General features: G+C 36.9%; 1 protein-coding gene across 2 annotated transcripts; it reads left to right on the top strand.

Moving 5' to 3' along the window:
- The first annotated feature begins 4,298 nt into the window (after positions 1 to 4,298).
- On the top strand, positions 4,299 to 14,365 carry LOC110733905 (transcription factor bHLH140-like). 2 transcript variants are annotated; one of them, XM_021913981.1, is made up of 6 exons: positions 4,299 to 4,870; positions 5,048 to 5,163; positions 6,017 to 6,990; positions 8,764 to 9,376; positions 9,466 to 9,636; positions 10,194 to 14,365. In XM_021913981.1, the coding sequence occupies exons 1-6, from the start codon at positions 4,822 to 4,824 to the stop codon at positions 10,524 to 10,526; spliced, it is 2,256 nt and encodes a 751-aa protein (XP_021769673.1). In that variant the 5' UTR covers positions 4,299 to 4,821; the 3' UTR covers positions 10,527 to 14,365. The 2 variants fall into 2 exon arrangements, with proteins under 2 accessions (XP_021769673.1, XP_021769674.1); XM_021913982.1 differs by having other exon boundaries at positions 5,051 to 5,163.
- Positions 14,366 to 15,188: the final 823 nt, after the last annotated feature.

Genomic DNA, 15,188 nt, shown 5'->3' on the forward strand with positions numbered 1-15,188 from the left:
AAAATTTAGGGAGAAAACCCCAAAATTTACTCTAGAAGATGAACAGTAAAAATTGTCACCAATGCATGAGTGACACTTGTCACAGGCGCCACATGGCGCGCCACATCACCCCTATGAGGGGCAAATGATTTGGGTATTTTTACCCCAGCCACGTGGACCAATAAGAGCGTAACACATGTCACCCTATGAAGAGTCCAAAGTGGACCTACCACGGTATGACACGTGGCAGGCAGATATCCCAACAGGAATGGCGGCCTTCAAGGCCCATTTCCTAAGAAAGCTGCAAAACGGCGAAGCCCTCCAAACCCTAGGTCAGAGTGACCTAGGCAAGGGCACAATTACTAATGACCCTATAAATAGGGGAATTTAGGCCAATTTGGGGACATATTCAATTATTACATCATTTATTACTCTTACAACAGAGAAAACACCTGATCTCGGGACCCGAAAAGATATTTTTACTTTCCGCTTTTTACTCCGTACACGTACTAACTTGATCGTCGGAGGCGGAACTTCGAACAATCGGAGCTTTCGTTTGTTTGCAGGTACAGCCGGCGAGGATCCAGACTTAGTGACGTAACTCTCCCGCGGGACATCCAAAAAAACCCCGAAACTGTAGTAATTTGAAAATCACGATTATAGTCCTAACTATTTTCAGGCAAAACAATGGGTTCGGCCTCGGCTCAAGGAGACGAGGGCACGACATCGGTAAGACCAGAGGTGGCGGGGCCACAATAGTAAGAGAAGGAAACGAAGCGGCCTGAACCCTTCATATTTGTAAAATTGTTGGATTAGCCGAAGACTCGCCCACCTCGAAAGTTGATGGAGTCAAAGACCAGATTTGTAGCCAAGTGTGGGGAGCTGCAGCGAATTAGAGGAGATAGAGGCTCAATTGGAGCTTTTCCTCTATCTTGACCTTCCATTGGATGCTTGGCCCAAGTGTAAGTTCAGATCTTGATCTGGGCTTCTTACTTCTCGTGGACTAGAATTAATCCTCAAGCTTGTGTTATGATTTCGTGGGTGAGAAGCATTTTCAGATGGTTGATGAGATGGGTAGTACCGAGCATAAGGGTCGTTTCCCAGCCCAAATCTCGTACCTGTTTGCCATACCATATTGGATATATTCCCTACATGTCCATTCTCAATAACATCAGATTTAGAGCTACCATCAGAAGCATAGTAATACCTTTTCGTACCATCGCTATCCGAGCTATCACCAGAGAGATTCGAGACGCCTCTTCCATTCCTATCCATAAATGGAATATCTTCAGGTTCGGTTGGCCGAATAAGGTTGACATAGTTGGTGTAGTAAGCCTGCTGCCCAGGCCCATAAAGCACCCTCATTCCCCGCCTTTCTAGTGCAGCAAGTCTACACCGAAGACGACGGGTCGCCACATCCTTCTTCACCTTTTAGCGCTCCCTGCTATGACCAACATAACCACAAGATTTACAATATTTAAAGACACCTTCATACCTGAAGAAAACCCAAAATACACGATCTCCTTCCACCGGTACATAACACCCTGGAATAAGTGGTTGAGATGTATCAATTAACATCCGCACCCTTATATCTGCATGCATGGTTAGCCCAGCTAAAACCTCAAAGAATTTTTTTTTAACATACTTATTTTCCCATTTTGGATGATTGTTTGTATCTTGTGTACGATAAGTACAATTGATGAATGTATAGTGTTATAAGTCTAGTTTGGTTTGATGTAAAATGTTTTTATGGAAAATGATTTACCCATTTATTATCATATTTTACTGTTTGGTTCATGAAAGGGAAGAAAACAATTGTTCCAATGATGGAAAATACCTTTACAAAAAAAAGAAAGACTCATCATTATCCTCCCTCTTTCTTACCTCCTAAGAGAGTTTTTTTTTTTTGGTTTTTTTTGTGTTAGAGAGTCACGAGGGCAAGTGATGAGAATCGATCCCAAGATCTCTTGAAACCGGGAGGGGAGCTCTAACTACTTGAGCTATCCCTCACTCTCAACAAAGATAATCAATATATATAACCTTTTATCCTATTTGATGTATAAATTTATACGGATTTATGGACAATGATGAATAGCAGTATGGCGATTTTGTTAAGGTAGGTAAATTATTGCTATAGTTTTGTTTCTGTAAAAAAACATTTATGGATGAACAATCGAACAAATCAAATTTCCAACTTATACGGGACACTTACCTGACTTCCATTAAAATCACCATGAATGGTTGTATAAAAAATTGGTTGACGACAATTGCTGATGACGCTTATTATTGGGTGTTCATAAGGGTACCATGATACTTTTCCAGGAGCTAATATGGTATACCAGGTCATATTTCCGAGGCCTAATACAAGGTACCGAGTCATATTTCCGGGCCTAATACTATGTACCGGATCAGATTTTTAGGGCCTAATACAAGGTACCAGATCAAATTTTTAGGGCCTAATATAAGGTATCGGATCAGATTTCCGGGCCTAATACAAGGTATCATATCAGATTTTAGGGCCTAATACAAGGTACCTAATTAGATTTCCGAGGCTTAATACAAAGGTACCATCATTTCATATTTTGGGGCCTGACAATAGCTACCAGAGTACCAGAATTAATTTCCAGAATTTCATTTTTAGAGCTTAAATAATTTAGTTTAAGATATTATTTTTATGTACTTGCTTTATAAATTTCTTATCATTAAACAATTTTTCGAATAGTTTTCCTTGAACATTAAGAGAACTTCATGGGAATAGGAGAGGAAGATGTAGAGAATTGTTGGGTTGATTTTGGGGGAAAGTGAATAGTATAAATACTGGTATGTGAGGTATAGTAGAATATCGGGATTTAAAAGTTATGAATGGGTATTTTAGTCTTTTATTAATTTTATATTAATAATAAATTTTTGCATTTAGATTATTTATTATATACTGTTATGACAACAAGATTAGAAACAATAAAAACAGAAAGGGAAATTGTTCTGTATATCCCTAAGGGGGCTTTTGGTTCGCAGAGTGGTATGGGTTTGGAATTAGGAATAGGGTTGGAACTTGATACTTAATATCATGTGTTTTATTCAATTCTGGAATGGAATCTCTCACTATTCCCTCCTTTTATTTGATACCTAAGGGAATGGAATGAGCCAAACTCACCCCCCAAGGTTTCTAAACCCCATACCTCATGGGTTTGAGTTATGGGTTTAAAATTCATACTTTTGACAACCAAACATATGGTATGGGTTTTAGTCAATCTAAACCCATACCTCATACCTATATTTTGCGAACCAAACGCCCCCTAAAATCTTTCAAATGCACTGTTTACCCTTGAAATTTGTAATAAAAAAAAAGCACCAAATACCCCTAGATTTATAACAAATGTTAATTTTGTTAAAATAAGACCCCCTAAGCATCAAAATATATTAAATTATTACAATGTAATGATAGTGTACGTAATGCTAAAACATTTAAGTATCAAGTAAACTTAATTAATAAATCTTTTTGTTAGTATTTACTTAATTAATAAATCAAGTAAACACTAACACCCAAAAGTTTAGGATTTAGAATGATAGATGGATTTCAAATAATTTAGATGTAATTTATGCTTTTAGGCGTTTTCTATATAAATATAAAATACTAAAAGGGAGTATGGACATGATTTTACTTTGATAAGCCAATGATATGTGCATTTGTTAGATTATCAGGGTTTTTAGTGCATATTTGTACAAACTCAGGGAGTTAGTATTAGGTATTCGTGGAATACTTAGTATTTTACTCTAGGCCCAATCTAATAAATGTGTTAGAAACCCAACTTAAAAAAGCGCGCTAGAATTTATTTTATAAAATAACAAATTAACAAAACGAAATAACATAAAAACGTAAATAGAAGCATATTATTTTAGTTACTAAACATGTTATCTACTGTTATTGAACATATTATTTTAGAACTACTCAATGTTATTTCAGATTTTATGATTTTAAAAATAATTAATGTTATTTTACAAAGAGAAACATACTATTTTTATAACTAAAATATTATTTTAGAACTGATAAATGTTATTTCTGATTATATTAATTTAGAACTAATAAATGTTCTTTTATAAATAGAAGCATGTTATTTTTATAACTTGGAATATTATTCCGATTCTTATAAAACATTATGTTATTTTATAAATAGAAGCATGTTACTTTTAGAACTTGCAAATTAATTGTAAAAAACACATGTTATAGATTAAACTATATGTTACTTTTCAAAAATAATCATCAAATTTGCAATTGCGCAAAATCGAGCATCATCGGCCTCGATACCCAATAAATTGCAAAAACCAGCTTTAATTTAGAAAAGTAATTGACGAAAAAAGATGAGAAAAAGAGTGATTGATTGGATTTAGAGAAAAATCAGAACAATTGCAATTTGATAAAAAGAGGATTAAATTCATAGAGATTGAAAGAAAATAGAGGGAAACAAAGTATATCAAGAAGAACCCTTAAAAAAAAAAGTATATCAAGAAGAAAAGAGAGAACATCGGAAAGAAGGAGGGGATACTAAAGGAAGAGGCTGACTATAAACCTATTGCCCCAGCTAAAAACGACATCGTTTTGAGCTCGGAGTATCATGCTCACAGTCCTGCGGGAGTAAGATAAAAATTGCACAAGGATACACGATGCATTTGAAAGTTTTTAGGATACGCATTTTTCCAAAACCTAAGGGATATACGGAACAATTTCCCAAATATAAAATAGAAAAGAAAAAAAAAAATCTAAAGGCAAAAAAAAAACTGAAGAACATTTATCGATGTCTCCATTAAAAAAGTTAAAAGTGTTCTGAGTTACAACTTACAACAATGGAGAAAGAAATGGAAGTTGATAATTTCAACCCTAATCCAAGTAAAGGTAATTCCCAATATTTGTCTTCCTTTATTCGAATTATTTTGACGAAAATTTATTTATATAATTAACTTATACAATTACGCTACCAATGAATAATTTTGCTGATTTTTGCACTGACATTCAATCCTTCAATTTTGTGGGTGAAACTGAAATGGGGTTTTAATGGGTGAATAATTGAAGCAGAAAATGGAAAGGTTTTGGTAGTAATAATGGTGGGTGCACCAGGCAGCGGCAAGTCCACCTTCTGTGACCTTGTCATGGGCGCCTCTTCTCGCCGCTGGGCTCGAATCTGCCAGGTTTTTTTCTCCTATTTATTCTCTAATTGAAACTAGAAATTGCAAGAATTTTTTGGTTAATCTTATGTTGGTTAAATACTTTCAAGGGTTATTGGAGTTTTGAATATATTTTTGATTGCAACGGTTGAAATTTTACACTACGCGCACATACTCCTTTGACAGCTTGATGTTATAAAAGATGTGTATTGACAGACGTGAAACTATTATCCTTAATGATATTGAAATGTTAATTATATGATTTGTTAGTTCTACAATATGGATCAATTAGTGATTTCTGAGGGAGTTTTGAGCCTTCATGAGAATATGCTGCTATACTTGGTTAAGTGGTATACAATAGTGTAGTATGTTACTATGAGTTTGCTAAATAACCTTCTACCCGTGTGTTTGCTGTTGAGTATCGTCCATATAATTAAAGTGTAGGTTGTAATGATGGATTCTGGCACCTTATGTTTCAAGAGCATCAGTAATTAAACATAGTAAATATATCATGTATTCATAGACTTTTTATTATTGAATTAAAATTCTGTATGAGATGATAGTTGATACTTCGTAGTTTGTATTAATTTGCAATGACCTCCACTTATGTATACTGTAAAGTGACTAAAGCCTCTATATCTTAGAATATGCTCTTTTTCCCTTTAAAAGCACGAACCTATCGGACCCAATTTGAAACTTATATGACTATATAAGGTTATGATTTAACTTACTAGCCCATATCAGAATTTATGTGAACGTAGTAGGCCAACTTACCAAGAAGTTATTATACCTTATTTTTTAGGTTGGAAGGACATTGCTTTGGCTGTGACTGACTTCTGAATAGGAAGTTCTGCTGTTTGGTTGATCTCATTTGCAGGACAATATTAATAAGGGCAAAGCTGGAACCAAAGCTCAATGTATAAGCACTGCAGTTGTTGCTCTGAAAGACAAAAAAAGTGTATTCATTGACAGATGCAACCTGGACAGAGAACAGCGTGCTGAATTTGTGAAGCTTGGCAGTTCTGAAGTAGATGTGCATGCTGTGGTGCTTGATTTGCCTGCTAAGCTCTGTATCTCACGGTTTGTTAAACGTACAGGGCATGAAGGTAATTTGCAGGGTGGAAGAGCTGCTGCAGTTGTGAATAGAATGCTTCAAAAGAAGGAATTGCCACAGCTGAGTGAAGGATTTTCTCGGATCACCATCTGCCACAGTGAGAGTGAGGTAGAAGATACTATTATAACCTATAGAAGACTTAGTGCAGAAGATGCTCTCCCTTCAGGCTGCTTTGGTCAGAAGACCCCAGATGCTAAGGTCCAGGTTGGTATAATGAAGTTTTTGAAAAAAGCTGACCCTCCTAGTTTGGGTTCTGGTTCAAGTATGACCCAGAGCTCTTTCTCTAGTAAATCAGTGAAAGAATCACAAATCTGTAGTGAAGGATCCAAACCTGATGCCTTTGAAGGGGCCAGTAATGAGGAGCACAAACATCATTTGGTACTGGAGTCTGTTTCTGATGCTGCGGCTTTGACGAACTCCAAGGAGGATTCTTCTTCCTTGGACATATCTGTCACCTTGGCTTTCCCTTCAATTTCAACCGCGGACTTTCAGTTTGATCACGATAAGGCCTCCGATATTATTCTTGAAACAGTAGAAGAATATTCGAGTAAGCTGAAGAATGCTAGACTTGTTTTGGTGGATTTGACTCATAAATCAAAGATTTTGTCTTTGGTCAAGTCTAAAGCTGTACAAAGAAACATCAATCCTGAAAAATTCTCCACATTTGTGGGAGATGTTACTTGTCTGTATTCTAAAGGAGGCTTACGCTGCAATGTCATTGCCAATGCTGCTAATTGGTAAGCATCCATTTTCTTAGTTGTTCACCATTTGTGAGTTTCATGTTGACTAAACTGTCATATTGTTGAAGATGCCATCTCTGGAAACATAATTCCTGATAAGTTCTAAAAATAAGTTATTTGGGGTAATATTAACGTTCAAACACACTATTTTCATGCAAGTGCTCTGCAATCTGCAGGGTTCAAGGGTATGGAATTTAAAGGCTGTTTGAATTATGCTATGTGTATAGTGAGATATATGGTGTTCCTATTTATACCTTTACAATACTGCTTACTTTGGGTTTGTATCTCTAAAATGTAAAGCTTGAGCAAGATTTGTCTTTGTGCATGCTTGCATCTTGCTGCTGCTACATACAGTCAAGCTTTACTTCTCTAGCATTACCAATGATATTAGGATAGGCATACTTCTCTAGCTTGTCAATGTATTAATTACTTAGGATGACCATTTCGGCAGCTTTTAGGTTAGGACTTATGATAATCTCATGGAGGTTAGGAGTTCAAGTCGTGGGAATTCTATCTGTACAAACGTTGGAGTCAGGCTGGATATATATGATGCCCTCATGTTGACCTGGGTTTGCCTGGAGCCTTGTATGCTGACTGTCCAATAAGGAAGGAAGTTCCATTTATTTTGATTTTAAAGATTGCTCTTGTATTTCAACTTGATTTTTTCTAGATATTTTGAGTCTTGCTCCATCTCCATGTGACTACAGCATTTTTGTAAGATATCCCATCCTTTGTGGTCCAAAAACATTCTCTCTTTGTCCCCAATTCATTTCCCTAAAATAGGATTTTCCAAGGTAGTTTGTAGCTAGCTTGATGCAATTTGCTATGGCTGAAAAAGTCAAAAGACTCTGTACTCTGTAATCTGTATCCAATTGCTTGTCTGGTTACTTGTTCTTATATTTTTGAAATCCATGGATGTGAGATGGATTGTTCATAATAGACACAAGCAGTGATTAATATTAGTTTGGACAATAATTGATGGCTTGACTATTTTGGTTGACATTCATATTGCTATTTTATACTTGCTTCTGAAGATGACTGAGATTGTATTTTGGTTTTAAATGTTCATGTCATCATGTGAGATGGATTACCTATGTAGTACAGTAACATATATGAGACCAGTCTGACTTGTTATGTTGTTTGAGGGGTGACTTGCTATGTTATTGAGAAGTGACTCATTGAGGGATAACTTCATAATATGTAAGAGCTACTTTCTTTATTGTGCAAAGGAGACTTTTTATATAGTCAGAGGGTTACTTGCTGTGCCTCACCCACAAATTGGTTGATTCGGACTTATCTAGTTGTTCACTTGGTATCAATATGTGTTATTCATATTCAAGGAAAGAGTTTCGTACTGTTTTTTTTAATTGAGTTTCTTGGCTGGATGCTGTGATAGTGATTATTAAATGAGTATACATTGGTAAATTTGGTCACCTTGTATTTTCTTATCATTTCCTTGCATGTTTTTTTTTTTTTTCAATAGATATATTGACATTCTTAATCAGTTATCATATTTTGTTGAGATCATGCCCTATTTATGTTAAACTTTCATGTGAGTTATCTGACATCAGAGAAGAAGAATGAGACTGTGAGAGTAACCATCTTATAAGTTTTATTAGTTGTCCAGCTCTCCTCTAGTCCTCTTCATCCAGGGTCTAAGCCAATTCCATGCCCTTTTTAAACAAGTTACTTGTCATTCGTCTGCATTACAAATGCCACTGACTACATAAATATTTTCATGTGTTTAATCATTTAACATTAATGTTACAGGCGACTCAAGCCCGGAGGTGGGGGTGTGAACGCTGCCATATTTAGTGCTGCAGGCCCAAGTCTAGAGGTTGCAACCAAAAAAAGAGCCAATTCTCTTGCTCCAGGAAAGGCTGTAGTCATTTCTGTCCCCGCTGATTCACCTTTGTTTATTAGGGAAGGAGTGACACATGTCATTCATGTTGTTGGACCAAATATGAATCCCCAAAGACCAAATTGTCTGAAAAATGACTATGATGAGGGCTGTAAAATCCTTCGTGAGGCTTACTCATCACTCTTTGAAGGTTTTGCGTCCATTCTTAAGAGGTCTGAACTGCAGGACCACAGAGGGCAGAGAAATGAGAATGCTTCTGAGCAAAGGATAAAGAGAGAGATTGTACACGATGAAGAAAGAAGCAAGAAAAACAAGGGACTGGAGCATGAAGTTGGATCTGGTATCAATGTTTTGGGGAAGGAGAAGGAGAAGGAGAAACAGAACAAGTCAAAGAGTGCATCAAAAGCTTGGTCATCTTGGGCTCAGGCATTATACAATATAGCAATGAATCCTGAGAAGCATAAGAGCACTGTTATAGACACGGCGACTGATGTTGTTGTACTAAATGATGCTTACCCAAAGGTAAGAATCTCTCTTCATAATTTCTTCTTGGCCCCTGTTTTTCGTACACATTGCCTTCAATTTGTTCATGGACATCAAATTTTTTACAGGCAAAACGACACATTCTTGTGCTTGCTCGTTTGAATGGTCTGGATGGCGTTGGAGATGTGTGCCAAGAACACCTTCAGTTATTGAGAACAATGCAGCAAGTGGGCATAAAATGGACTGAGAGATTCTTGCAGGAGGATGAATCCCTTATTTTCCGCCTTGGATTTCATTCAGTATGTCGCCTCCTCTGCTCATTTATGTTCTATGTCCCTATTCCATGATGTTTGTGATAATTGAAACAAAGTGCTGCTATACTTAGAGTTGTCCTTGAAATTATACACAATGTGATATTCTGTGCCTATCTATACGAAAGTTTGCCTCTTGTCATCTTGTGAGCTAACTGAAGTGTGAAAGTAATTGAGAACTAAGTCTAGCTCTAAATTATTAAGCAGCTGAGAAAATGGGCCTCTGGGTCATTGTGGTTTTATTTTATTTATTTATTTATTTATTTATTTATTTTTGTGTAAAAGGTGGGGTACATTTTATTTTAATGGTTACTACCCTATCCCAAGCTCCAATTGTGCCTAGCTAATAGCTATCATGTTAATACAAGCATGACTCCCTGAATTGCTTCCCAAAAAAGAAGGGAAAAAAAAACTTTTTTTTTTGCAATTCTTGTTCTAGAGTAGTTGCTTTACATACTGTTCTACAGGTACTCTCATGAGAAAAGAACATCAAATTGGTAAAGATAAGATCCTGATTAGTTCTATTATTCTGTTGTGCACACCAGGTTCCATCAATGAGGCAATTGCATCTTCATGTCATCAGTCAGGACTTCAACTCGCAGCATTTGAAGAACAAGAAGCATTGGAACTCTTTTAACACTGAATTCTTCCGAGATGTAGTTGATGTGATCGAAGACGTTGAGAAATTTGGGAAACCCTCAATACAAGATGAGGGCCTTCTATCAAAAGAGTTGCGTTGCCATCGCTGTAAGAGTGCTCACCCTAATATACCACGGCTAAAATCACACATAAGCAATTGTCAAGCTCCCTTTCCTGCCACTCTACTTCAAAATGGCCGACTAGTACAAGGACAAACTAAAGTAGATGCAGATTCTTAGATAATGCAGTTTTGGTACATTTATTTTGGTTTTCTTGTGTATATTGGTTAGTTATTCAAAGTGATACGCTTTCAGAAAAATAGCTGCACACATGATGTGATTTTGTTGTGTATATCGGTTATCGGCTAGTCAATGATCTCTCACTCTCATTTTGTACATCTTTTTATTTAAGAGGAAATCTTACATGAAGTCTAAACATTTTCTTTTAAGAAAATCTTGCATCTGTTAGTGAATCGAATTTGGCTATAAATTTATAACAGGTTTTACTTCCCTCTAATCTTTTCTTCTATCTATATTACGAAGTAATTGACAGTCTTGGAGGTAGCATGTGGCCGAGGGTGATGCATGTAGAGTAGAAAGGCTGCAGTAGAAGCAGTGGTCAGGGCCAATACTTTGATTTTCGATACTTGTGATGGTGGCTTTGGATGATCCACATGGTGTTCTGAGCAGGCTGTAGTGGCGGCTGTGTTCATAGTGGATGAGGAGGTCTGCGATCTTGGGGCTATTTATGAGTCCTTGATTTGCGTAATTCAAGAAAGTTTGAAGTTTTGGTTAATGCTATCCATCGTTACTTAAAAAAGGATGTTATGGATATCATTATCATACCTTTCTGGAAATTATTCGAGCTCATCAAAGTTAAGATTTTCTCCGGTAGCGCCACAGTAAATCAAAGGCCAAATCCAGAGGAGGGAGAGAAGGAAATGGCATGAGAGGCAATCGGAGCAATCTTTCTACAATTCCAAAACAACACCCCCGCACAATTAGATACAACACATTTGAATAAAATCACAAAATAACCACACAAAAGCAAAAACAATTTTTTTTTTTTACTTCGCTTCTCTCTCTAGAAACCCCTGTTCTTATCTTCCACCGCCCCACCGCTTCCTCACTTATCTCAACCCCTACTCGCCGGCGATCGGCGCCCCTCTCTTAGCCATCGCCGGCGAGTGATACTCTTTACTTTTAGTTTAATTTTTGTTTTCATTTTTGGCGTTTTCAAGCAAAGAAACAGAAGAGTTGCAAATTGGTTTTGTTTTTCGAGTTCATTGTGGATTCATTCAAGTTTTGGTGTGTCATCAAGTGTTTAAGAATCTAATTTTCCAACGAATTGAGGAGCCAAGGCTATTCTTAACGCCGCCGTTGAAAGGAATTTGGTTATTTGTTTCCCGACGGTAAAGGTGAAGTTAAGACTAGGGTTTACTCCCTTAATCATAGGTTTGATTAAGGGGAGGCGGTCTTCTTGCGTTGGCCTTGATGACTAGTTGTTGGGTACAGTTTTGATTCTTCCGATGAGGTAGCCTACTGGTTCTATTTGCTTCTCCAGGACTCACGGGTGGATTTGTGGGTATTAGTTGGTTTTCTTTGCTTCAGTCAGTTGTTTTGTTTTAGTTTCAGTTATGTTTTACTCTAGCTTTTTTTTTTTTTTTTTTTTTTTTTTTTTTTTTTTTTTGCATAGTTTGTTTGTTTTGTTGTTTGGGTTTGTGTATTTCAATAATACTCTTTCTCTTCGTGTTCATGAGTTGGAGTTTCATAGGATAGTTCTAGTTATGGAAGCTTTTGAAGTGTTGTTGTTCTTGGAGTTGGGCTGGTCGTGTTTCCCCTTGTGTTTAAGGGATGTAAGTTTAGGCAGTGACTGGCTTGTGGGTTTGTGGTCCTTTGGGTTACCTTTTCAGGATGGGACTATGTTTCCCTAGGAATTAGAAGTCTTCGGGTGAGGGGGAGCTTTAGGATTGAATGTGTGTTTCCCTTCTGCAGTTTGGGAGGTATGCTGTGTTTTGTTTTCTAGGGGGTAGTGTTATTTGTGCAGGCAAAAGGTTTAGCCTGCATTTGGTGTCTACAGGAGGAGGGTGGTTTTGCGGGGAGAGGTTTGTTTGCTTTTCCTGTTGCTTTTAGGTTGTGGGATGATTTGGGTATTCATTCAGTTACTATCATCCCATTATTGGTGTTGGTGATGACAGAGATAGTCATCATAGATTAATCTAAATCTTAAAGGAGGCTCCCCATTTTTAATGTTTGGGGTAAGTAAAGTCCTCCATTTTCTTAGACTCTCCATTAGTAGAGTAGCAGGAAAGGAACCTGCATTTTGGTGCAAGGTTTCTCATGGCAGAGTCGTTCAAACACACGACTCTCTTGGTTTTGTTCCTGGACTCCTAGGAAGTAGCTATGCTTTTCGTTCCTTAGGAGTGGAATCGTGTCAAGTGTCTTTTTTTGAACAGCAGGATGCATTTAATTTTCTGTCGTCGTTTCATCTCTCCACATCTTCCATCGCAAATTGGCTTAGGAGCCATTGCAGGTTTCGGTTCTCTTCAACCTGCATTCAATGTCCATCTCGAGGTTTCCGGGTCATCTGGCAATTCTCGGTCCGCGATAAGGTTTTGGTAAGGTTTTTATGATTATCCAGGCTCCAGAGTAATTGGTATGGTGCAAGGCTTTTCGGGTTATATCATACACTTCATTCTTCCTCCACGAGGTGTTCTTTTGCTGTGTATGTGTTTAAGTTGGAAAACTTCTTTGATGTCAACAACGCGAGAAATTCACAAACCGAAATACTAATAAAAATGAAGCTTTAACTAGGAAAAAAAAGGGACTATTGAAAATCAAAGGCGAAGAGTTATTGTGGCTACTATTGGTTTTGTTCACAACAAATTTAATAACTTCCTGTTTATATATCACCATGGTAATGATACTGCTTACATTCTTCTCTATGTTGATGATATTGTTCTTATTACCCCTTCAGAGTCTCCGCTGAGTCTCCGCTGACAAGTGATTTCACAACTTAGCTTTGAATTTGCGATGCAAGACTTGGGTAAATTGAGCTATTTTTTGGGTATTGTTGTATCCCGGGATAAGAATTGTTTATTTCTATCTTAATATAAATATGCTCAGGAAATTCTTGAAAAAGCAGGCATGGCTAATTGCAAATCGCCTTCTACTCCTGTTGACTCTAAAGGGAAATTGAGTACTCATTTTGGTACTACATATGATGATCCGACGTCTTACCGTCGTTTATGTGTGCTTTGTAGTATTTAACTATCACAAGACTAGATATAACATATGCAGTGCAACAAGTCTGTTTGTTTATGTACGCTACTCGAGTAGAGCACATGAATGCGTTGAAATGCATACTTCGCTATATTCAAGGTATGTCAGATTTTGGTTTGCACTTATATAGGTCATTTGTTTCTTCCCTACTGTCATACACAGATGTCGATTGGGGCGGGTGTCCGGACACTCGTTGGTCTACATCAGGGTACTGTGTCTTCCTTGGTGATAATTTGATCTCTTGGTCTTTGAAACGACAACCCACTTTGTCTAAGTCTATTACTGAAGCTGAATACATAGGGGTTGCTAATGTTGTTTCCGAATCCCGTTGGGTTCGAAATCTGTTGCTAGAGCTCAAATGTCCTATTTTGAAAGCATCACTAGTTTATTGCAACAATGTTGGTGCCATTTATTTCTCTAGTAATCCGCACAACATCAGCGCCCTAAACATATTGAGATGGACATACACTTTGTTCGTGAGAAAGTTCAATGAGGTGAAGTTCGTGTCCTACATGTGCCATCCCGATATTAGTGTAGATTGCAAACATTTTCACTAAAGGTCTGCCTAAGGTTTTATTTGATGATTATTTTGGGACAGTCTCAGCGTTCGCAAACCTCCCGTTTCGCCTGTGGGGGTGTGATAAATTATGCAAATAATCTAATTTTGTAAATAATATTTTTGCATATTATTTTGTGTATATCTTTAGTTAGTTTTACCTAGCTAGCTTAACCTAGTATACTGATGTATATATTTGAATGTTTAATCAATGAGAAAGGCACGACAAACATTTTCCATATTCTCTCAGGCAGCTTACAGCATTTGATTTGAATGGTACACAATCACGATTGTCACTCCGTAAGAGCCAAATTGTTCCGGTATTTCTGAGCCGTGACGAGGATGCTTTTCTTGAAAAGAAAGTTGGTGTTAACAAGGACGTCAAGGTGATCATGGGGTCGTTTGTATACAATATGCGTCTAAGTCGATGGAACTACGACAAGGGTTCATTTAGATACACATTGTCGCACCAGTGGAACAAATTGAGAGCGGACAAGGTGTTGAAGCTAGGGAATATCATTCAAGTCGTGTTGTTTCGATTGGAGAACCGTATTAATTTTGCCATTCTTGGTCCTAAATGTACCTTCATATTGTTTGGGATTAGAGTGGAAGATTATCCTTGGTACTAATTAAGTATATGTACGTTTAAGTTGATTTTGTTTAGAGTAAGTTTAATTAGTTGGTGTGATTTATGTAAGATTGATTTTATGTAGAGATACGTTAGTTAATTGGTTTGTTTTTTATGCACGTTAATTAGTTTGTTATATTACAATAAGTGTTTCTTGATTAAATGATTATATTATTTGTTACTTATCTTTTTAGCATTATTTATTTCCTTAATAACTACCTTGTCCAAAAAAAAAAAAAAAAAAACCCTACTTCGTACAATATTTTACATGGGTGTGCCTGACATAGTGTAGCAGATACTGAAAACTATCTTTAACAGTGTGTTTAGATAAAGAAATGGGAAAGAAAATAAGGGGAGGGAAGAGAAAGGGAAGGGAAGGGAAAAAGATGAGTTTTCCTTCCAAATCTCTCAATTGTTGGAGAGATCAAATTCTTAC

The sequence above is a fragment of the Chenopodium quinoa genome, unplaced genomic scaffold (genome assembly GCF_001683475.1).
Source record: "Chenopodium quinoa cultivar QQ74 unplaced genomic scaffold, ASM168347v1, whole genome shotgun sequence".
NCBI lineage: Eukaryota > Viridiplantae > Streptophyta > Magnoliopsida > Caryophyllales > Amaranthaceae > Chenopodium > Chenopodium quinoa.

What these genes read in the sequence shown, in the direction of transcription:
- LOC110733905 (XM_021913981.1), top strand. Translation starts at nt 4,822, where the DNA reads ATGGAGAAAGAAATGGAAGTTGATAATTTCAACCCTAATCCAAGTAAA. An exon ending in TAAATGATGCTTACCCAAAG is followed by an intron (nt 9,377 to 9,465) that starts GTAAGAATCTCT and finishes AATTTTTTACAG; the next exon opens with GCAAAACGACACATTCTTGT. An exon ending in TCCGCCTTGGATTTCATTCA is followed by an intron (nt 9,637 to 10,193) that starts GTATGTCGCCTC and finishes TGTGCACACCAG; the next exon opens with GTTCCATCAATGAGGCAATT.